Here is a 22886-nt window from a genome sequence, read left to right as displayed (position 1 = left end):
CCCCAAGGCTTGTTGTCCGTCGGAGTTTTGCCCAGATAGCGAGCCTTGGCAACTCTTCCTTCTCTCGCTTAGCTATCCCGGGTGAAGACGCCCCTCTGCCATGGCGACCTTTTGTTAGGTATGACCCATGACCAGAGATTGCAAGTGCGCCCGTTCCCTTTCCTACTTTGCATTCCTCAGGTCCGATCTGGCATTGCGTAGGCAAGCGTTCAGTAGGATCTGAGTCTAGAGAGCAAGAGGCAGGGAGATTGCTGTGGCACTATTAAATTGTGGGTGGGAATAGGAGTCCTCCTCGGAGTGTGTCCACTTTCCTAGAACGTTTTCCTAAGGAGACTTTCCAAACCCCATTTTCCCTTAGAGAACCCTTTAGCAAACCTTCCCAAGCCCACTTTCCTATCGGAGTCGGTCCACTTTCCTATCGGAGTCAGTCCACTTTCCTTAGACGTGCCCCAGGTTCCCCAGGAATCCCCAGAACCCCGAGAGACCCCCCACAGCCCCGTCGGAGACTGCCCAGGGCTAGAACTTGCGCAAGTGCCCCTTCGGAGACTGACCAGGGCAAAAATGGGTGCACCCCTGTCCAAGAGACAACTCTGCAGGCTTCAGGGGAGAAATAAGCCCAAGGAGAGCTTACTTCCCGTTTGAACTCTGATAAACTCCTCCAATTGTATTTAAGAAATGTTTCAGGGTCTAAAAAACAAAAGAAAAAACCAAAACAAAATGCAAGCTTGCTTAAATAATTTTTATGTAAGGGCTTGATCAACCCAAAAACATGGCAAATATTAAAAATAGTGGAAGTAGTGTGTAAAAGTAGTGTAAAGGCTGTAGAAGGCCATTTTTTCCTCTCCAAAAGTAAAAAGAGGGGCAGGATGAAGGAAAATGAAGAGTTGTAACTTTGAAAATGCTTGCTCAATGCTTTGAAAATATTTCGAAACTAGAAAATGTTCACTTCATAAACTCCAGCTATAAGTGGATAAGAGATGTACTCAATGTTTAGAAATGTTATGGGGTTGTGTTTAAATTGGCCACAACATCCATAGACTGCCTTCTTAAGTGTGCATAGTTAAAACTGCCAACTTGTTTTAAATTTCTAGTATAAAGAAACAATGTTGAACCGATCAATCTTAAACATGATAAATATGAGAATGAGGTGTGCAAATGTTGTTATTGAGAGAGGCTACAAAGGGGAGTCTTTCTCCAAGTGACTAGAGGAATATTGACTAAAGGAAAATTGAACAGCTATTCCTATAAAGGTGATTTGTTTGTCAAAAGTAGAGCTTCCAAAGCCAGGAATTGTCTATCTGAGTCTAGTTTTAACTTTGATTGTGTTGGACAGAAGGGTTATTGTCGGGCTCCTGATATCAGTCTCTTAAGGAAAAAAAAACTCATCGGCTAAAGGGTTCTGTATAAAGTTGGTATTTTCATTCAAATCTTGTGAATCCTGTATCTTAGAGGGTTAGACTAAATGACCTCAGGGTCCCTTCTAACTTCCATTTTAGAGCTATGTGAAAGGCAATGTGTCTGATGTGGTGATGGGTTGAAATTCAGCCCAGCTCTGCTTTCTGGCAAGGAAAGATTATTGGTTTTCAGAGTTGGAACAAGAGTGTCATTGTTGTTTTTATGGAGTGATTATATAAGTTTTTATCACTTTGTCTATTAAGGTTTAAAGTTTAAGCACATATGAAAGTCTTGAACATTTCCCAATCTCTATCCAATCTTAAGGTTTGCTAAAGGCTTCTATATAACGTTGGTACTTTTAATCTTCCCCTTCCTTATTTTTCCCTTAGTACACACGTGTGCTTCCGTGATAGGGCATAGCCCGTGTTTCCTTCCCAGTCAGGCATCTGTGCTCAAATGTTTGTGTATCCTAAGGGCGGTGATAGTGTTGAGATCCCCATATTTCAGAAGGGGTGGACTAGATTACTCAAGCACTGAAAAGTGACTTTAAACTCTGGTGGCTTAGTGAAATGGCCTGAATTCAGTCAAGCTTTACTCTTTGGTGGAGAAGGATGGAAAGAAAGATTTTTAAAGTTTGGCATGAAGAGTTTGAGGTGCCACTTAGAAAGAGGTAGAGATGGTATATCATGCATTGAAAATGAATGTCTGGTGTCTTTTCCCCCACCATATTGTCAGCTATTTTTTAACTGCAAAACTCCAGCCAACAGTTCAAGCACATACAAATTCATAATCAAGCAGAATGAACCTTGACCATCCCTGTACATAAAGGCCAGAAGAATTAGTCTGGAAGATGGTGAGGCTGAGATGAGTGAGAATGTTGAATATCATTAAGTCTGCTCTGGCCATATTACCCATAGATAAGGGGGCAGGGAATTTAGTCTGCCATGGCTGAAATTATTTAAAACAAACAAACATTTGCAATTTATGAATTCTGACCGGTCATTTACCCATACATAAGGGGGCGGGTCATCGTTCCGCTTATGACTAGAGGGAAAGCACACTAATAATAATAATCCACATTGTGAAATATTCTTGAATACAAGTCTGCACCCCAAATCCCTGTAGATAAAGGGGGCAAATCTAGATTTATTTTGCCTGGGGTATGAGATGTTTATATAGTACAGTAAACATGGCTAATTAGTGCCATGACTTCATTAAGGAGTTTAATTTGACCAAACTTTTCTTGCAGCTTTCTGGTGAAAATATTGCGTTGTCTGGATATTGAAGTTTTATATATTTAAGGTTTAAGATTTATAAGCCTGCTTCCTAAGCAGCAAGGAACAGGAAGTAAGAGGTGTCAGAAATATCTCAGGACACAAAAGCTATAGAAATGGATTTAAACTGACCAAAATAATTTAATTTGACCACTTTTTGTTGCTGGTTTGGTGGAAGTGTAAATTGTTGGGTTTCTGTGTAAAATCTAACCTATTCACCCTTCCCTTCCTCTATTCAAATGGTCCCCCAGAGCAGGGATGTTCCCAAAACTTAGGCCGAGCGCCTCTGTCTTTCCTGGATCCTTGGTCAGGTACAGTGTGCAGATCTCCATATCCACAAAACAGGTACCATGTTGCAGTTTGCCCTCCTCTATTGGGAAGTTTAGTTGGATATACTCCCTCAGCTTCTTAATGGCAGAGTGGCAAAGTCTGTGTTCTGGCTCCTCCACTTCCTCTATTCAAATGGTAATTTAGCCAACACCAGCAACACTTTCAAGTGGTACAATGGATTTCTGAATCATGAACTTTGTACATGCACAGAGGCTATGCCAGCTTGAAGAGAAAAATAGAGAGAAAAAGGAGGTTAAAAACAAAACAAAACAAAAACAGCAACCAAATGCTGAAGGGCCTGTGCCATGCAGGGGAAAATTTGTTTAAATTTCCTTATGTGTCTTTGACTCCAGGGGGTCACTTGAGAAAACAAAAGGGTCAAGTGTTGGACCATCATTCCAAATCTAATATGCAAAATTATTTCCAGAGGTAAATATCTCAGCACTCCCACTTTGAGTTCATCGCTTGAGTACTTTCATCGCTTGAGTACTTTTTGTTGTTGTTTGTTTCCCCTTTCAACAGGATACTGATTGTGATTTTAGTCAAGGGCTTAGAAAAAAACTCCAGACTATGCAAACCAAGGGTCTGCTCCCCCTTTCCAATGGGTATTCAGGAAGCACCTTCAGATACTTATCTCGCATTTGCATTTCACCCCAAGCATTAACTCCTGCATAACCTCCCCCCTTGCAAAGTTCCAACCTAACATGCAAAAATTATTCTCACAGCTTTCCCAGGAAGAACATTTCTAAAGGATATGTGAACCTTTAAGAAGACTAAACCCCAGTAACAAGTGTTTATTTTTTCCTTTCTCCCACAGCAAAAAAAAAAGGGGGGGGAGTGAAGAGATACAAACAGTAATTTCCTTTTTCCTCTTTTATTATTTCTCTTTGGCTCTGACGCTTCTCTTTAGCTTACAAATAATCTGCTTCCATTTATTAAATCAGTTTTTCCATTATGTCTATGAAATTAATCTAACCATACCTGCACAACTTTAGATTGCTACTCTTTATTTTCATTTGAGATGCTCATTATTAGAAATTGTGTGTTTTAGCATTTATTTATTTTGGTTCCTCATATGTCAGTGTTTTGTTTTGTTATATTTTGGGGCATGTCCATCAGTCCATCACGTGGAATGAGGTCTTTCATTCACTGCATCTCCAAAACTTATTACTGATGTTTATTCAGGTACCATCTGTGTTTTTCCCCATAGAGTTCTCTTTTATCAGATAGCACATGATGACTTTTAAGGTTTTTTCCCATTATTTTACCATTCACCTTCAAATATTTAGGTTACAGTCCAATATTAACCTGTATGGTCTTTATAATGTCTTCATATTATTTGATAATAATTATTTTTTTTAATCTGAGATTTTTGTGTCAAGTCCATCTGAAAAAAATGTTGTTTGAGTGGTAATCTAAATATTATTTTGTTCTTATTTTTGCATTATTTTGCATTTCTACCTTTTATTTCTGTACATGTGAATGTAACATCTAAGTCATTCTTTCAGTAGTAGTAATAATAATAATAATAATAATCCCTTTCAAACAGGATACGCGAACCTCAAAGAGAATTCAGAACCACACATGGAAAATGTTAATAACTTATCAATTGTGTCCTAATTAACAAAATTGTTGTCCTCCACAGCCAAACTAGGTGAAGTAAATTAAACAGACTGAGTAGACAATAACAGCAGTAATTAAATATGAATGATAATAATAATATTTAAATGAATAAAATGCTTAACTATGATCACATATTATTTGCAGCTTCCCAAGAAGAACTTTATAGAATATTTTCCCCTTTATTATTATTATTATTTAACTAATTATATCTTCAGGCCCCAACCCCCTACAGGCCTATTTTCAAAAGGATGTTTTACAGGAAATCAAATGCTAATACCATCCCCTCACCACCTTACCAACCTGCCAATGCATCACAGTGGCCACAACAATTTATTCCCATAAAAGACTTGAGAAACTAAGTAATTGAATTATGAAGGACATTTTATCTCTTTGATCACAACTTAAGAAGGAAGAATACAGAAAGCTATAATGTTTCAGCAAGGTTTAGAAGTGCTGTTAACTTCCTCCCAGTGACTCAAAGGCAGACAAGAAAAGCCCTTGTGCCCAAGGTTGGAAATACATGCAAAAGCAGCAAGAATTATCTCAAGTTCACCCAATTGCCTCAAGATATACAAATGGTGTAGACTTAACAATGTGAAGGTTTTATGCATTATGTGTTATTATGTAGGAATGCTGAAATGTGTCAAATGGGACTGACAAGGGGGGGGGAATGAGTTACAAGGATATTTCTTTTTTATTTTAGACTGTGCCCTCAAGACTGTGCAACTGATATATAATTATGTTTTATGTTACGTGATATTCTGCAGAAACCTTGACCTATGTCTGACAAGTATATGTTATTTCCACAAAGGGGGGGGCATTTTTGTGTGTAATTGTTTTCATGTTTTATGTATAGTAAGTTATTGTATAGTGTAACATTCCTTATGCACCCAATGGTGGTATTATTCCTTATACGCCCAATGGAGGACTCGCCCAATGGAGGACTCACAGCCTTCTTTTTACCAAGAAGCAGTTTCAGGATTCATGAAACCAGCAGATACAAGAAGGTGTATATGCCTTGATTTACCTGGAATGATTCCTTATAGAATTAAATTGACCAATTTGGACATGTGCCCTTTTCAGAATGGTTTTTATGGGGCTGTATAAATTATAATTGGGTCAGTTCTAATTGGGCAAGTGTATCCAAGGTGCAAGTAGCTTTCTCCCTTTAAGAGTAACTGAGCAACTCCCTACTACAGTGCAAGACCAGAGCCTATAATAAAAAAATCCCATAGAAAGCCCAAGGCAAAGGCATCTCTCTCATGACATGTCCAAACCTGTGGCAGCTATGGTGAGTGACAGGTGACATGGTCGATATGAAAGCCCTAAGGGGATTCACCAGGGATTGTTGCTGCTGTGCCATGATGGAGGTGTGAGACCAGAGGAGAGCTAGCTTTCACACCTGAGAACACACAAAAAGGTAAAAAAAAAACAAACAAACTGCACTTTCCAGTCAATATTGGTGGATCTTCTGGTAAATGTAAAGCATAGACCACTTGTTTTTCCCATGAGTGCTAGAATACTGCTGCATACAGTGAAATGGAGAATACGTCACTGTCGATTATGTGAGGCAATGATTGGTTGTTACACAACAATATTGCCTCAGAGAGGGGATATTGTTATGAATTCACATTTGGGACTTCCAACACACCGCTACGAATGAACAGAGAGGGGTAACCGCAGCTTGACAGCTACGGCTACCCAGAGTCCTTCGCACCACCATTTCGCCGCCACAGCTTGGCCTAACCGCAACCTCAGTATTACTCTTGATTAATTAGACTAGTGTTCCACTGTATTAGAAAATAGATTGTTAGTATCTCTTTGTATTAGAATATCACTGTTTTATATTTTAGGACTGTATACGTCAGGATGTATTAGAAATGTTTTCCATACTTATTTTCTGAGCAACCCTTCTCTGACCCCAAGCCCACCTGAAACCTCCCCCATCACCGCCCCATACCCAACGAAGGAAGACATGGACAATAGAAGGATTAGCTTGACAACTTTATTCAAATTAAACATGCCATAGTCCATCTTTCCGCGGCCTCAAGGAAAACACCTGCCGGATGAAAATCACCTCATGGAAATCGTCAGGAAATCGCTCCACTCCTGCGCCCATCTCGAAGGATTGCCCACCTGTCAAAACAAAGGGGAGTGCCATCAACGACAGGAGAAGAGAGATTGACATCTCTCCATCTGAAAAGAAAGGTCATCTCCGCACCCAGCTAATCCGATCCCCCTCCAGTCGCCCTTGTCTCCCCCCCCTCCCAGTCCAGAGATTTTCATACAGGAACAAGAGGGTATATAAGGGGACTTTACCATTTCCCGGGGTTCCTTCCTTCTTTCCAGAGGCAGGGACCCTACAGCTGTAGCTTTGCATTCTGCAATAAAGGGATCAGTTTGTTTTTCCTGACAGCATCGTGTGGTCTCTGTCATTTTCCCGGCGGAGCTGAACTTAGCGCAAATTTTGGAGCTTCCGACCTGCGTCTGTCCTTCTTAAAAGGCAACGCATTTTGGGGTACATTTTTCATAACAGTATCTTCAGATACGTATAGGTATCTGAAAAAGTGTGCATGCACACGAAAGCTCATACCAATGACAAACTTAGTTGGTCTCTAAGGTGCTACTGGAAGGAATTTTTTAAAATTTTGTTTTGACTACGTCAGACCAACACGGCTACCTACCTGTAACTAGAAATATGGCAGTCGGCATGAGCAGAAAACACCGAAAACTTTTGAATGCTACAAAGCTGGAAGGGGATACAACACACCATGGCTGCCACACCCACAAGGCTCTCTGCAGAATACTCAGTATTTTCAAGACACCCACAATTCCAAGTTTCGTTTGGGAGGAAATAATGAGTGTTCAGAATCTGTTCCTAATGATATGTCATAGGATGCAGATCTCATTGAACTCAATGGAGATTGCATCTGGATAGCAGAGCAGTTTTAATCAAGCCACTTTAAAGCCAAAGCTTGACACAGGCTTTACACCCAGGGTGTTGCAAAATGCACCGCTGCTGCCAGGAAAACAGATGGCACCTGAAAGTAAAAATAGCACCCCATTTTTCCCCTGGAGAAGGTTGTCAAAACAACAAGGGAGGGGTTAAGAGATAAAATCTTGCAACCACCCAGCTTAAGAGAGTGGGTGTGAAGGAACAAGGAAACAGAAGACACAAATTGCTGGCGGCCCAGTAAGTTACTGGAGTCAGCTCACTGTTGTTGGGGTCCACTCACAACTGCGTTTCCTTACAGGAGAATTTCAAAATCCGCATTGCCATTACAGTGGTACCTCTACTTATGAATAACTCTACTTACGAATGATTCTACTTATGGACGGAGCTCCATCCGCCATCTTGAATGCGGTTTAGATAGGATTTTTTCTACTTACGAATTTTTAGATAGGGTTGCTTCGACTTACGAATTTTTTCTCCCAATGCATTCCTATGGGATTTGACTTACACATTTTTCCGACTTACAAATGTGCATTCGGAACGCATTAAATTCGTAAGTAGAGGTACCACTGTATTATCCTAATTGCTAGAAACTTTGGGAGTTGGGTCTTGTTTATGGGCTTCCCTTGGACATCTGACTGGCCACTGTGAAAACAGGATGCTGGACTAGATGGGCCACTGGCCTGATCCAGCAGGCTCTTCTGATGTTCTGACTAAGGGTTGCTGCCACTGCTCACATTGCTTGCCAACCCCACCTACCCCTCTTGCAGAAAGAACAGCTTTATCCAAAGCTTTGCAGTTGTTTCAAACTACCATTTTGAAATCAACAGTAGCTGTGTGACGACAGCGTTACATTTTTATGTGGATAGGAAGGTCCAACCAAGTAGTCAGGAAACAGTATGCAGAAGCTCCAGAACTCTCCCTCAAGCTAGTCACAAAAATGACCAAATGAGAGACATAAAAGAAAACCCAGGAAACAAGCCTCAGTTTTTACCAAGAAACCCTGTCACAGCTTCCTCAGATCTGGGGGTGATGAGAAGAATGGCATTAATGGTGCAGGAACAGCAAGGCACTTCACACATGCCTCATAATGACTCACTATATTCCAGAGCTAATTCCTCTAATTAAAAACAGGTTCTAGGGTGTCTGGGTTTCATGGGAAAAGGGGAGTGTGCAATGCAGAAGCGGAGCTAGCTGCTCCGGCACCCAGAACAGCGCATATGCTGTGCACCCGGGGGCGAGGCGAGCCGCCCGCAGGGGCAGGGCAAGCGTCCCAGGGGAGTGGGGCGGCAATGTCACCCCCCTTCTGGGATGACATCCGGGGCAGACTGCATCCCACCGCACCCTCTTCCTCCGCCAGTGGTGCAATAAGCAGGGTGAAGAGGTGCATCGAGCATCTTCATTGCACATCCTCCCTCATATGCTGAAAGCACACCTCTTCATTGTGGCCTTTGACTGTTAAGATATTTTTGTGGTACCCACTTCTTTTCTCTGGTGGTGTTTTCCTTGCTTTTATAATTGTATATACTGTAAACTCGTATGCTTGTTTTCAGTTGTATGATTCTGTTGCTGCAACTAGCCCTGGGATGTTGCAGGAGAGGACAGGTAACGAAAGAAAGAAAGAAAGAAAGAAAGAAAGAAAGAAAGAAAGAAAGAAAGAAAGAAAGCTGATTGATTGATTGATTGATTTACATTATTTATCTCTTCCTTTCTAAAGTGAGAGCAGTGTACAATTAAACCCTAGAAAATTAATTATTATTATTATTATTATTATTACTATTTTCACTTATTCACAAGTTCCCACCAAAAAGTCTCAAAGTGACATATAGATCCATGAAACACACACAAAGCTTTCACTACCCTCTGAAATGCAAGCAGTGAAGGAGCTGTGAGAGAGGAAGATTCGTAGGGTGGAGACTGCTGCCTGTAACAGACACAGACCCTAAGTACCAGGAAACAAGCTTTTGCTAGCATCACTGAGAAAAAGCTTTGTCAGTTGATTTCTACCTGTTATGCAGCTCTGTGATGTCTGCTGAATTTAGCCGCTGCCCAGTTTTGCTGCCTGCTGGTGGGAGCCAGTAATGGACAGCTTGCTGGGGGTGGAGATGCTTGCTTGAACTCTGCAAAACGTCCACTGATCCTCAGGAATCAGCTTCATGACAGAGCACTGAGAGAGATGGTCCATGATTCAGTTTCTTACATCTCCATTTACAAGGATCTCAAGCGCCTAGGCTGGGGGAAGGGCCCAATCCCACCTTCTCTGAATTCTCGAATAGCAATCAGGTTCAGAATTGGGGATGGGGGGGAAACTGTCAAGTTTGGGTTCCCTCAGTTTCTCACACACACCCCTCCCAATCCTCCAATCTCCACATTTCCACGTCAGGTTTTTGGGGTTGTTTTTTTCTAAAGTCCGCATGAAAATTCACCAGCATTTTCGTAAGAATTTCTCCCAATGTAATATACATGGTTGTATGCCGTGTTGCTTCATATACAGACATTTGCAGAATGCCCACGGATGTAATGCAATTTTCGAATGTTATTTTCATGAATTCTTGCAATTCTTCTGGACCTTTGAAAACACTTTTTTTTTTTGGCGCACTTTACTTGGCATGGCGGGGACCCAGGTGGCGCTGTGGTTAAACCACTGAGCCAAGGGCTTGCTGATCAGAAGGTCGGCGGTTCGAACCCCTGCGACGGGGTGAGCTCCTGTTGCTTGGTCCCAGCTCCTGCCAACCTAGCAGTTCGAAAGCACGTCAAAGTACAAGTAGATAAATAGGAACCGCTACAGCGGGAAGGTAAACGGCGTTTCCATGTGCTGCTCTGGTTTGCCAGAAGCGGTTTTGTCATGCTGGCCACATGACCAGGAAGCTATACGCCAGCTCCCTCGGCCAATAATGCGAGATGAGCACGCAACCCCAGAGTTGGTCACGACTGGACCTAATGGTCAGGGGTCCCTTTACCTTTTTACTTGGCATGGCAGAATTTGGAGAATTTCAAAGGATGGCTGTGTTTCGATGGCTGTGTTGTTTCAGAAAGTGCAGATTACTCAGTTTCACCTTGAAATGCAGAATGGGTCTTCCTCCCCACCCTCTTGCCCATAGTCAAAGTAGACCCTACCAGGCTAGATGGATCAGCGGCCTGACTCAGTGTAAGGTAGCGTGGGTCATGTGTTCAACCCACGCGCTTGCCCTGAAAAACCGGGATTCCTGTGCCTCATTGCCTCATTCCTCTTCTCACCTGTGCGAACACTTCTGGAAGTAGGCAAGCAGGCCTCTACCTGCCCCTGGGCTCCCCAGCCTGCCTCTTTACGCTAAGCCTCAGCCCTCTGTGTAGGCAGCTGAGTGACAAACTGCTGCAGCCTCCTGAAGAAAGCAGGCAGATAGAAGGAACATCACCTCTCCGCCGCATCGCTTCAGGAACTCAAAATGGCTCTCCGTTGGGGAATCTGCTCCGCTGGGAAGATCAGCCATGATTTCATCGTGGCCTTGAAGACTTTGCCGGCAGTGGATCACAAGGTTGGATAACAGGCCTGGCACATATGGAGTGGTTGGGTGGCATGGGTCCACAGGGCAGCCAAGACCAGGTTCTATCACAATTTGCAGATAGAATTCCCAGCTTTCTTCCTGAAGAGCTTCTGTGCCTTTAAGAGCTCCCTGTCACTAGAAACATAGCTGGCAAAGCTTTCCCTGCCCATGCTAGAAAAGTGAGGGGCCTTAGCTTTGCGGTGGAGCACGTTGTTTTTGCAGGAAGAAGGTCTATCTCTGCTGTTGCCCGTTATTTAAAAAAAATAATATTCTCATGTAGTGATTCTGGAGAAAGAATTACTTTCTGGAGAAAGGCCTGGAAGAGCAGTGGGGTAGAGGGACAAATTGCCCCCATTTTATTTGAGGGGAAGCTCGGTTATGAGCTCAGCTGTGGGTCTCATGCTTTGCATACAAAAAATCCCAAACTCCATCCCTGGTATCTCCATCTAGGGCTGGGTTCACTGCCTGGAACCCTGGAAAGCTGCAGACAGTCAGTGCCAGCAATACTGAACGAGTGAGGTGGACTAGCGGTTTAACATGGTGTAGGGCGGTTTCTCATGCCTCAAAAGCCCCTGCCTTCTCTGTTTCTGCTTCACAGGCGAGTGTTAAAAGACACAGGTGTCCTGCCAGAGATTAAGTGTTGACAAGGAGAGTGAACGTGGCGTAGTGTACAGCAGTGTTTCTCAGACTTGGGTTTCCTGCTGCTGTTGGACTACAACTCCCATCCTCCCCAACTACTGGCCCTGCCAGCTAGGGATAATGGGAGTTGTAGTCCAACAACGGCTGAGGACCCAACTTTGAGGGGGAAAACTGGCTCAGCCATAAAGCTCGCTGGGTGTCCTTGGGCAATTCACGGTCTCTCAAACTACCAGTAATCTCTACCTCGCAGGGTTGCTGTGAGGATAAAATGGGGAGGGGATTGCCATGCACGTCACCTTGAGCTCCTTGGATGAAAGGTGAGAAATGTAACTTAAAAACAAGAAGTGCAGGGGTGGAACCCCCAATAGCAGTACCATTCCATTATATTATATTATGGGCTGCTGTTCTCCTGATCTGCCATTCCAGGAACCATCACTTTCTTTGACTGCTGATGCTCCAGTTTTGGTCACTTTGCTTCTGTATAACACTGTCTATGTGAACCTGTATGCATGGTTTGTGTGATTTATCAGGGAGCTGCCTTATAGCAAGTCAAACCACTTGGTCCATCTAGCTCAGGATTGTCAGGACGGACATGGTTTCGTCTAGGCCGTGCTCTCCCAACCTGGTGCCCTCCAAAACATCTGGAGGGCACTAGGCTGGCAAAGATTGGGCTAGCCTGTTTCCACTGCCTAGAAGCAGCTCTCCAGAGCAGAAAGGGTTACATGGAAAAGAGTAGCTGGTGTCCAGCAGTTCACACTGCAACATTTTGCTGCAGTACTGGGTAGTCGTAGTCTCTTCTTTTAACTAACTGACAAAAACAACAACAACAAGCAGAGCATGACTGCCACTCCTTCGAGAGAAAAGATGTACAGTATTCATGAGAAAAGTGCATTTTGGGCAGCTGCCCAAGGCTACACCCCCACTTTCAGCTAACATCAGCTAAAAGCTCCCAACTCTCTGTCTCTTGCCTTTGAAAAACTGCCAGCTGTTATTTCTGCTACCTCTCTTCTTCCTTCTCTCAGCTCAAAGGCGTCATCTTCTTAAAGCTCTGATGGGTATCTCATTCAAACAGACAAAACAAAACACAGAAAGATTCCCAACGATCTCCTCCAGATGATCTGATTACTAAGCATTCATCCTAATTTGCTTCCACATATGATAGATGGTGCCTGTTTCTTATTAAACATTCATTCTTATTTGTTTGTGGGGTTGTTATGTGATAATGAGCATTCATCCTGATCTGATTGTGCAGCATTTATACATCTTATTGTTAAACATTTGTGCACTCCACACTTTTCACACGCTGCGCCAGGCTGACAAAGCCCATCCACCTGCCCCTGATCCTGGCATTTCCCTTAAGCTTAGAGACACAAGTTTTAGTTTTGCAAAGCTTCTCCCTCTCTTCATCACACACCTGGGTTCCTGGGTTTGATATGTGCAGCCTCATACAGATCCCACTTCACCTCAGGTATGCATGAAATCCCTCCTAGGCACCACACCTCACTTCGAGATTCAGGATTTGTCAGAATTTGATGCGCATTACAGTGGTACCTCTGGTTACAAACTTAATTCATTCCGGAGGTCCGTTCTTAACCTGAAACCGTTCTTAACCTGAGGTGCCACTTTAGCTAATGGGGCCTCCTGCTGCCGCCGTGCAATTTCTATTCTCATCCTGAGGTAAAGTTCTTAACCCGAGGTACAGTGGTACCTCAGGTTAAGAACTTAATTTGTTCCAGAGGTCAGTTCTTAACCTGAAACTGTTCTTAACCTGAGGTACCACTTTAGCTAATGGGGCCTCCTGCTTCTGCCGCGCCGTTGGCACGCGATTTCTGTTCTCATCCTGAGGTAAAGTTCTTAACCCGAGGTACTACTTCTGGGTGAGCGGAGTCTGTAACCCAAAGTGTTTGTAACCCGAGGTACCACTGTACTGCCAAATGCTGTGAAAAGATCTAACCCAGAAGAGGAGCTGCTTCTGTACTCATAATCACTAAAGGACATTATCATCACTCACATGGGTTGAGGGTGAGGGTGAAAGGCACCATTCTTTATATTGACTTTTGAAAGGGGCCATAGCTCAGTAGGTAGAGCAGGCATCCCCAAACTGCGGCCCTCCAGATGTTTTGGCCTACAACTCCCATGATCCCTAGCTAACAGGACCAATGGTCAGGGAAGATGGGAATTGTAGTCCAAAACATCTGGAGGGCCAAAGTTTGGGGATGCCTGAGGTAGAGCATCTGCTTTGCATGCAGAAGGTCCCAAGTTCAATTCCTGACATCTCCAAGTAGAGATGGGGGAAGAGGTCCCTGACTCAGTGGCGAAGGAAGGCTCTCCGGCACCCGGTGCAGAGTGTCGAGGGGCAGAGCAAACCACCCAGCGGCGCATGTGTGCTGCTGCTATGGACGGCACAGTGTGCGCGGCACTGATAGCAACAGCGCTTGAGCGGTGCCCTTAATGACAGCGCACGTGCGTGCCCTCGGCCGCCCTACAGTGATTGTAGCCCTCGGCCGCCATTTTGACACCCCCCCTTGGGTGACACCCAGGGCAGGCACCCTGCTCCCTCCTTTCTACACCCCTGCCCTATCTGAAACCCTGGAGTCGCTGCCTGTCAGTGCAGACAATATTAAAACTACCGTAGATGGACCAATGCTCTGACTCACTATAAAGCAGACACCTATCATTCTTGTGATGGTACAAAAAGTGATCAGTTTGTAAATTACTTTGGCTTTCAGTTACAAACTAGGGTAATGCGAGGCTCTGTTGTTCACGACCTCTTGTCTCATAGGCTGGGTCTTCCCTCCCCAGGTAGCCGCCATCGCTTCTCGAGACCTCAAGCGCTCCCAGGAATATGCCAAGCAGCATAATATTCCTAAGGCCTATGGATCGTACGAGGAGTTGGCAGCGGACCCTGACATAGGTGAGGCGGATGGAGCTTGGAAAATCAGTCAGGAGTAGGGAAAGGGGAACGAGGTGTGATCTTTTAAGGCAGCCTTCCCCAGCTTGGTGCCCTCCAGATGTTCTGGATTATGCCTCCCATCAGGCCCAACCAGCACGGCCCAGAGTCAGGGATGATGGGAGTTGTACCCATCTTGAGGGTACCAAGTTAGGGAAGGCTATTCTAATGGAATATGGATATCAAAGTGGAATCAGCATTCAGACAGGAAGACATCAGACACCACCCTATCTCTGTCCCTTGTACACATCTCTCAGTGACCCTGCAAAAGAACAATAGGAAGCTGTCTCAAACCAGGTCAGACTGCTGAGCTTGCTTAACAACGGGCATTATGTGTATCTTATGTGTATTTTAATGCACTAAATAGAGTGAAAGATTATGAGGCATAAGGGAGTGGAGAGTGTGTGTATGAACTTAACAGCGCTTAGCTTATATTTTTTAGTTGCTATTTGTTGGAGTTGTTAATATTGTTTTATAGATTGCAAATGTCAATTTGTTAATCACATAACATTACTTTTGTTGTAGTTGTGATGTTTCGCTTATTTTCTGTTAATAGTGTTTTGCAGGTTGCAATCATTTTGTTGCAGATTTGTTAATTATTTTATATGCTTTATGTTGTATTTCTTCATGATGTTCTATTATGCGTCATTATGTTATTGTTATTTATTGTTCGTAAGCCGCTTTGAGATTCATTTTAATGAAAAGCGGCACAGAAATACAGTAGCTCAGCTCAGCTCAAATAGCCCCTCAACCCATAGCTCTATGAGGAGATGGTAGCATTTCTAGACAGTCAGAGCTGTGTGAGAAACAGAAGTTTCGTCTTCACAGTTCAGCACAGAAGTGTCTCTCTTTCTCCATGAAGAAGCTGCATGGAAGGAAAGAGCAGAACAGAAGCTAAATGATCTGCACATTTCCCCTCCCCATGGGTAGATTGCTAAGAGGCTGACAGTGAGATGCTGGTGGCTCAGTTGCTGTATGGGCTGGATCAGGCCAGGCCCATAGGCTGCTATTTTAACAGTAAAAGGTAAAGGGACCCCTGACCATTAGGTCCAGGCATGGACGACTCTGGGGTTGTGGTGCTCATCTCGCTCTATTGGCCGAGGGAGCCAGCATGACTAGCCGCTTCTGGCAAACCAGAGCAGCACACGGAAACACTGTTTACCTTCCCGCTGGAGCGGTACCTATTTATCTACTTGCACTTTGATGTGCTTTCGAAGTGCTAGGTTGGTAGGAGCAGGGACTGAACAACAGGAGCTCACCCCATCACGGGGATTCAAACCGCTGAACTTCTGATCGGCAAGCCCTAGGCTCTGTGGTTTAACCCATGTTAAAGCCACAGCGCCACAGACACCTATATTAAACATACTTCAGCCTTCTCAGGATCTGGAGCCCAGCCAGAATAAGGAGCAAAACTCAGATTCTTGGTTTCCCTCCGGTGGTTTTGTAGTGGTGGGGTTCAAATTACCACGGAAAGTCCCACCTTCTAACGTGGAAGCTTTGTCCACTAATCCCGGATCTTTGAGGGGTTGGTTGTGATAGTTAGTGGTGAGGGAATGCTCTCTACATTTCCTCAGAAACTCCTTTATCATTTCACTAGTTTCAGGCCACAGAAAAGAGACTGAGGTTGAGCCTACAGGTTTTGCGACTAAAGTTTTTGTTTCCTCCCCATCTGCCGGGATCCCTCTTTCAGACGTGGTCTATGTGGGGTCGGTCCATACTCAGCATCATGCACTCGTCCTCCTCTTCCTCCGTGCGAAGAAGAACGTCCTGTGTGAAAAACCCATGGGCATGAATGCAGCAGAAGTCTGGGACATGGTACAAGTGGCTCGAGAGAACAATGCATTCCTCATGGAGGTAGGAAATATTGGGCCAATGTGGGATGCAGCCAGTGTGATACAGCAGAAAAAGAGTGAAGACTGTCTGCAAGATATGGGTTCAAGTCCTATTTCTGCCAGTTTATTGAGCATTCATGCTGATTTGCTTGCACAAAGCTTACACAGAGGTCTGGTCTTCATTGAACATTCATTTTGATTTGTTTGCACTGAGGTTATATGGCAATGAGCACTCATCTGATTTTTTTTGCCCAGTAGTTCTACATCTTTCTGTTAATCCGTTGTTTCTCCCACAGTCTTTAGTACATTTCTCCATCACTTTCCTAACTGCAAGAAGTCCTTTTTTAAAAAAAGAAAAAAGAAAAAGTGGATTTGTTGTACAAGAGCAACAGGATATTTTAATCCACTTTCATTGTGTAAAACCTAAATTTTCTGGTAAACAGTTGAATCCGTCCAGCAAATTACTGACAGTCTAGAGGTGGCCTTTCTAGCTAATTATGGTTTACTTTGAATGAGCACTATGCTATTGTGCAGTCCTCCCCTGTTGCAACCAGGAAGCCTTGGTTTCCTGTTACATCTCAACCAGGGATCATGGTTTGTCTTGCTAGCCAGTCTCAAAGCTGTGGTTTGTGGCTCGTGTTTGCCGATTCTGGCTTATTAGAGAGCAACAAACCACAATATCTGATAATGGGAAGACTGATAAATTGGTAACAGGTTCAAGCGTCTTGTGTTAATTCACCTGGCCCTATACAACATGGGCCCAAATTACCTTACCAACAGCTCCTGGTTGACATATAATGGGAGGGATTTCTAAAGGATAGGTGTCACTATGCTAAAGGTTCAATTCTTGCATTGTACAGAATGGACCTCCCGATGAGATGGCATTTACAGAAGGCCCTCTCCTGCAGAGCATGGTGATCAGCTGGATATATAAGGGATGAGATTCTCTTTTAGATATGTAGCTACCAAAGGAATTGTGGTCAACTGATAGCAAGATAACACAATTAAGCTGCAGGAACCACAATGCAGGAACCAGAGTTGTCCCCACTGATCATCTTCTGGCAACACTCCCATATAGATACTGTGCAACATGTAGAAATTCAGCAGGTGAAGCTCTCCCTTATGATTGCAGACATGAGGAAGAATGTTTTGTCTGCTGAATGTCAGCATTGTGCAGCTGTGACAGGCACAGACGGGAAACTGGCAATCTAATAAATGTGGCAAGCTTAAAAGTTTTGCAAGGCGCGAGCTGACATTGCAACCTTTGCCATGCGAACTCTGGGGCACTGCCAAGGTCCTGGAAAGACTGTTAGCAGTCTGGGCTGTCACTGATTTCCAGCCACATGCTGCTAATCCTGCACATTTGCTTTTGTAGATCTTGACTCTAATAAACCCATATATATTACTGCACTCCCTGCTCATTTTCTCCCCTGCCTCATGCACTCCCTCCCTCCTTGTTCTACCAGTTCATCTCCCGCCTTAGGCAAAGAGGTGAGCAAATGTAGCAGAATTCCAGCTTTCTGTTTCAATTTATAACACACCTGGAAGTTTCTAGCCCTTATAATTGCCAGGATAGAATTGAAATCTGTATGAGGATTCTCCAACTTGGATAGATACTGCAAAGTAGTCTGATTTGCACATTCTAGTCATACCTCTGGTTGCGAACGTGATCCGTGCAGAAGGCGTGTTCGCAACCCGCTGTGTTGCGTCTGCGCATGTGCATGACGCAATTTGGCGCTTCTGCGCATGCGCCGAAACCCGGAAGTAACCCGTTCCGGTACTTCTGGGTTCGGCACGGAGCGCAACCTGAAAACGCGTAACCCGCAGCGTTCGCAACCCGAGGTATGACTGTACATTGGAAGCTGCCTCCTACCAAATCAGGCCAACAGTCCATCTAGCTCAATATTGTCTGCACTGACTGACAGTAGCTGTCCAGGGTTTCAGACAAAGTTCTCCCCCAGCCCTACCTGGAGCTGCCAGGGATTGAATCTGCGACCTTCTGCACTCAAGGCAGACACTCTGCCACTGAGCAATGGCTCTTTCCCAAATCCTGTTCTTTAGTACATTCACGTGTTTGAATCACTCTTTTTTCCATACACCCCACTTATTTTCCCCCCAGTTTTATCTCCTGCCAGTCACTACAGTATACTGGCTCTCCCTAGCCAGTCTAGTGCTTTATTTGCTGGATTTATAAGCCAATGAGCTTGTTTGATTTTTTCTTACCTAAAATTTCAGTGCACCTAACACATTAAAGACTAGTCACTGTGGAGGGGGGGGACCTATTCACAAGATGCACCCCCTTCTCAGCCTTCTCTTAGTTTTACAGTTTGCACCAGGCATTGCCCACACACTTTTAAATATCTTAAGGACTAGAAACTTGGTTTGCTGAGACACTTGTTAGTAAGGCACACAGGCTGAAGTTCCCGAGATTCTGAAACTCTGCTTTGAAAGCCAAATTGTTCTTCATACCCACTCCCCCTTTCTTTTCCCGAATGGAAATGCAGGGTATAAATTTAGCCTCCATCTCTTCCAGGGCTTCTGGACAAGATTCTTCCCTGTATCCGAGCAGATCCGCACTCTGCTAAGTAAGAAGGATCTTGGGGACTTAAGGGTGCTTCGAGCTCAACTAGGCTTTCGGATGGATGACATCCCAAGGCTGGTGGATAAAGAACTGGGTGGAGGCGTCATTTTGGACTTGGGCTGCTACCTCATTCAGTTTGCATCGATGATTTTTGGGCCTGAGAAGCCACAAAGCATTACGGCCTCAGGGTTCCTACTTGAGTCAGGTGAGGTTGCTACAGTGGGGTGAAGAGAGTGGAGTTTGTGGGAGCCCTGGGGCTATAATTAAGGTTTGGGAGATATGGATTAGTGATGCATCACATCCTTTTCTGTGCTTCCCAGGAGCGGATGAAACTGTTGGCATCGTCCTCAACTACTCAGGGAACCGGCAGGCTGTGCTTAATTGCACCATGATGATCAATCTACCAGGAGAGGCATTAATTGGGGGAACTGATGGGATCATCAAGGTACTTGGCTAAGTGATGTGGGCAGAAGCCTGACTTGTGAGATGGGCTTTGTTTACTTTACCAGAAGCACAAGGTCCACCGACAGGTACAAAATGGAGGCTTGGGTGTACAAAATGGTGGCTCAGCGAGACGGAGCCAGTGGCCTCCTGTACTCTGTGATCCATACCCTGGGATAGATATGCTATAAAATCTGCACCTGAGTTACTTCGAGATGAAGAATTTCAAATACCAAACTTCAGGGAGAACAGGACGGACACAATTTTTGTTGTTACTATAGACCAGGCATCCCCAAACTTCGGCCCTCCAGATGTTTTGGACTACAGTTCCCATCTTCCCCAACCACTGGTCCTGTTAGCTAGGGATCATGGGAGTTGTAGGCCAAAACATCTGGAGGGCCACAGTTTGGGGATGCCTGCTATAGATAAGCTAGTAGAAGTCGGAAACCCATGTGAATTTACTGCAAATCATATACCGTAGTATTATGTCATCTCCATTCTGCCCATCCATAGCATGGAATATTGTGGATTCATAAAAGGTGAGTATATTATACATGGTGATGAGGAAGATGCGCACTTCCTTTTCAAAATTAGGATTACTTACTTCTATATCAAATTTTCCTCCCAAGACATACAAGGCAGCATATATAGGTCTGCCTCTCACTACTTTTAAAGTCACAACAACCTTGTGAAGTAGAAAGATGATGCCTGAAGTTATTCATGGCTAAATAGGGATCTACACCCCGCTGGTCGTGTTGGAGGGAAATGAAGTCCAAATGGCAAGGACATGAAGCAGAGATTTTAGGCTTGGGTAGTGAGAGTTGCCGTAGAATTTAAGCTGCCACCCAAATGGTTCTGATTCATAAGTTGCCTTTGCATGCCATGATCGCCCAAGTTGCTAGCCCTCAGTGTGAGCTGCCTCACCCGACTACGTGTATAATACTCAGACGTGAGAACTCCTCAAGCAGTTGGAACACCCCACAGACGAGGGCAGGCCCCTAGCAACCAAAGGGCAGCAATACCAATGGTGTTTCTGGCAATTCTGCCTCTGAGAAGCAGTGGCTTCTCTTCCCCATTCACCTCACAGAACAGCAACGAACCTTGATTTCTGATTCACACACATGGAACGAAAAGGCCAACAGTGGCAATTTCCACTTCTTTCTCCATTTCTGTTGGAATTCTCTGACACCCTTAGCTGAGGCTGATCAGGGAGATGGGAGTCTAGCACAATCTAGGTCACAGAATATTGCCGCTTTGATTCTCAGAGTAGACAAATTCCAGTGTTTCTCTGCTTCCCGTCAGAAAAGGCATGTTGCTTCTCTTTCTCTAGATCCCCAACCACATGAACAGCCCCACAGTCATGTTTCTCAAAGGAAAGCGGTGGGAATGGCCCCTGCCAACTCCTCCTGAACCGCTGTTCTTCGAGAACGACATTGGGCTGCGATACGAAGCTGAACATGTCCGGCAGTGCCTACTGAAGGGTAAGGCTCCTGTGGAAGTGGTGTTTTTGAGGAGTGTGAATAGCTCATCTAGCATCCAACGAGGGCAACTGCATGGCTCTGAGGAGGGCCGACCCTACCATTAGGTCGGGTGTGGGGAACCTTTGGCCCTCTAGAATGTTGCTGAACTACACCTTCTATCTTCCCTGCTTGCTGGGGCTGATGGGAGTTGCAGTTCAGCAAAATCTGGATGGCAAAAGATTCCCAGCAGGTAAAGCGAGCCATCAAAATTTTAATTACATGAAAGGACAGAAAGTCATTATTTAATTTTTTTATTGCTGTTGGAAATTTACTGTAATACCAGGGAGGGGAGAGGCACCTGATTTGCTGCTTGGCTCAAACAAGAAAATGTATTGGGCTGCCCCAGCTTCCAAGCATCTCACAAGCAGCGCATGAAAGGCAAGACCTCTCCCCTACTATATTGCACACCAGCAACTGTTTACCCAGAGGCATACTGGCCCTGAATCTGGAGACTCCATATAGACATCACAGCAAATCCCTTCTGTCCACTAACACTGCTCTCCTAAAAACTCTGCCATAAATGTGACCCTGTATAACTTAGATTTGTGCTAAAAGAGGGATATCTATCAGCTTAGATAAATGAATGGACCATTTCCTACATCGTTGTTACAGACCCAGGAAAACTTGCATAGGATTGCAGTCTAAATCTACTTTGAAACTCAACAAACCTCAGAACTATACCTACCATATTTATCCAGGTTCTATTAACCTGTCTTTTGTGCAGGTTTGAAGGAAAGTCCTATCATGCCTTTACACGAGAGTGAAATCATAGCAACCATCTCTGATGAAGCACGAAGGCAAGTGGGTGTGATCTACGAACAAGATCGTGTCCAATGTATCAACCAATCTAAGAGCAGTAAATAAAATTTCAATTTTTTTTGTCAGAAAACATTCTAGTACCTGAAGAATGGCTACATTTATGAATGCTGTTGAGTACTGTCTGGGTGAGCGCATGGAAACTTTGTCTACCTGGAAAACAAATTATCTTAAAATGTGGCCAGGATATATTCTCCCTGCATCTACTGTTGTTTTAAAACACCTAGCCCTTAGAGTTATTACATGCCCGTTAATTCCTCAAAGGGATGGAACTCAGGGGAGAAATGGTCATCCCTCGCTAATCTAGCTACTCCCATTGGTTGGATGTATTTCACACAGCCATAATTAGCATTTTTACCAAGATGAGGTAAGAAGTCATTATTTTGAGTTAAAATATTTATCTCCCGCTCCTTATTGCCAATACTCACAAATCCTAGTGTGTTCTCTCTAATGGTACCTAAACGGAACATTTATAGAAGAGGGAAATTGAGATCTCTGGTGCATGCCTAAAATGGACATGCCGGCAGAATCAAAGGTGATGCTAATAAATTTGGTTACTGGAGGGTCAGCAATTGAGAGAGATGCAAGTAGGCCAAACATGTTAAGAAGTGTGACATAAGTAAAACAGTTCATGGCATGGAGCTGAAGTTCATTCTAACTAAGACTATTCTCATACTTAAGACGGGTTCAGCAGTTGGGAACCCTACTGTCAAAGCATGAATAGGTTTGTGTACAGCACAAGGCCAAAAGACGGAAGGGCTTCTAATGCACCAAGTGACAGGACTGAGCACTAGATCAGAAGTGAAGTGTCAATCAAGCAATTTTTTTAAAGTGACTAGGACCAATACCCTTCCCATTGTTTACCTCTTATAAAGCAATCCAACTCATTCATAGAACTATGATCTCCCAAGTGCAGCAGTTCCTCTGCCAGAGAATCAAGAAATCTTATCACTTACTCACACCAATGCCTCTTTTCCTTTCAACTCCACTCCACTGCAGAAGAGAATT

At 44.1% G+C, this 22886-nt stretch overlaps 1 protein-coding gene and 1 long non-coding RNA gene across 2 annotated transcripts; one reads left to right on the top strand and one right to left on the bottom strand.

The window, feature by feature from the left end:
* Positions 1-6613: 6613 nt before the first annotated feature.
* Positions 6614-7152, bottom strand: LOC132593043 (uncharacterized). Its single transcript, XR_009558476.1, has 2 exons — positions 6942-7152; positions 6614-6758 (listed from the first exon to the last, which is right to left on the bottom strand). It is a non-coding gene; the product is annotated as an uncharacterized LOC132593043 (long non-coding RNA).
* A 3647-nt stretch (positions 7153-10799) lies between these two features.
* Positions 10800-22691, top strand: LOC118094926 (trans-1,2-dihydrobenzene-1,2-diol dehydrogenase). The gene is made up of 7 exons (XM_035135707.2): positions 10800-11090; positions 14541-14652; positions 16379-16542; positions 19054-19306; positions 19422-19546; positions 20873-21023; positions 21787-22691. Exons 1-7 carry the CDS (start codon positions 11001-11003, stop codon positions 21924-21926), a joined length of 1035 nt encoding a protein of 344 aa, XP_034991598.2. The 5' UTR covers positions 10800-11000; the 3' UTR covers positions 21927-22691.
* Positions 22692-22886: the final 195 nt, after the last annotated feature.

The sequence above is a fragment of the Zootoca vivipara genome, chromosome 13 (genome assembly GCF_963506605.1).
Source record: "Zootoca vivipara chromosome 13, rZooViv1.1, whole genome shotgun sequence".
NCBI lineage: Eukaryota > Metazoa > Chordata > Lepidosauria > Squamata > Lacertidae > Zootoca > Zootoca vivipara.
The sequence above is the reverse complement of the archived record's forward strand: the minus strand, read 5'-3'. Positions and strand labels throughout refer to the sequence as shown.

Bases quoted from the DNA above. Each gene is read 5' to 3' on its own strand.
- LOC118094926 (XM_035135707.2), top strand. From the start codon at position 11,001: ATGGCTCTCCGTTGGGGAATCTGCTCCGCTGGGAAGATCAGCCATGAT. The intron at 14,653-16,378 runs GTGAGGCGGATG...TCCCTCTTTCAG, and splicing joins GGCAGCGGACCCTGACATAG to ACGTGGTCTATGTGGGGTCG. The intron at 16,543-19,053 runs GTAGGAAATATT...CATCTCTTCCAG, and splicing joins ACAATGCATTCCTCATGGAG to GGCTTCTGGACAAGATTCTT.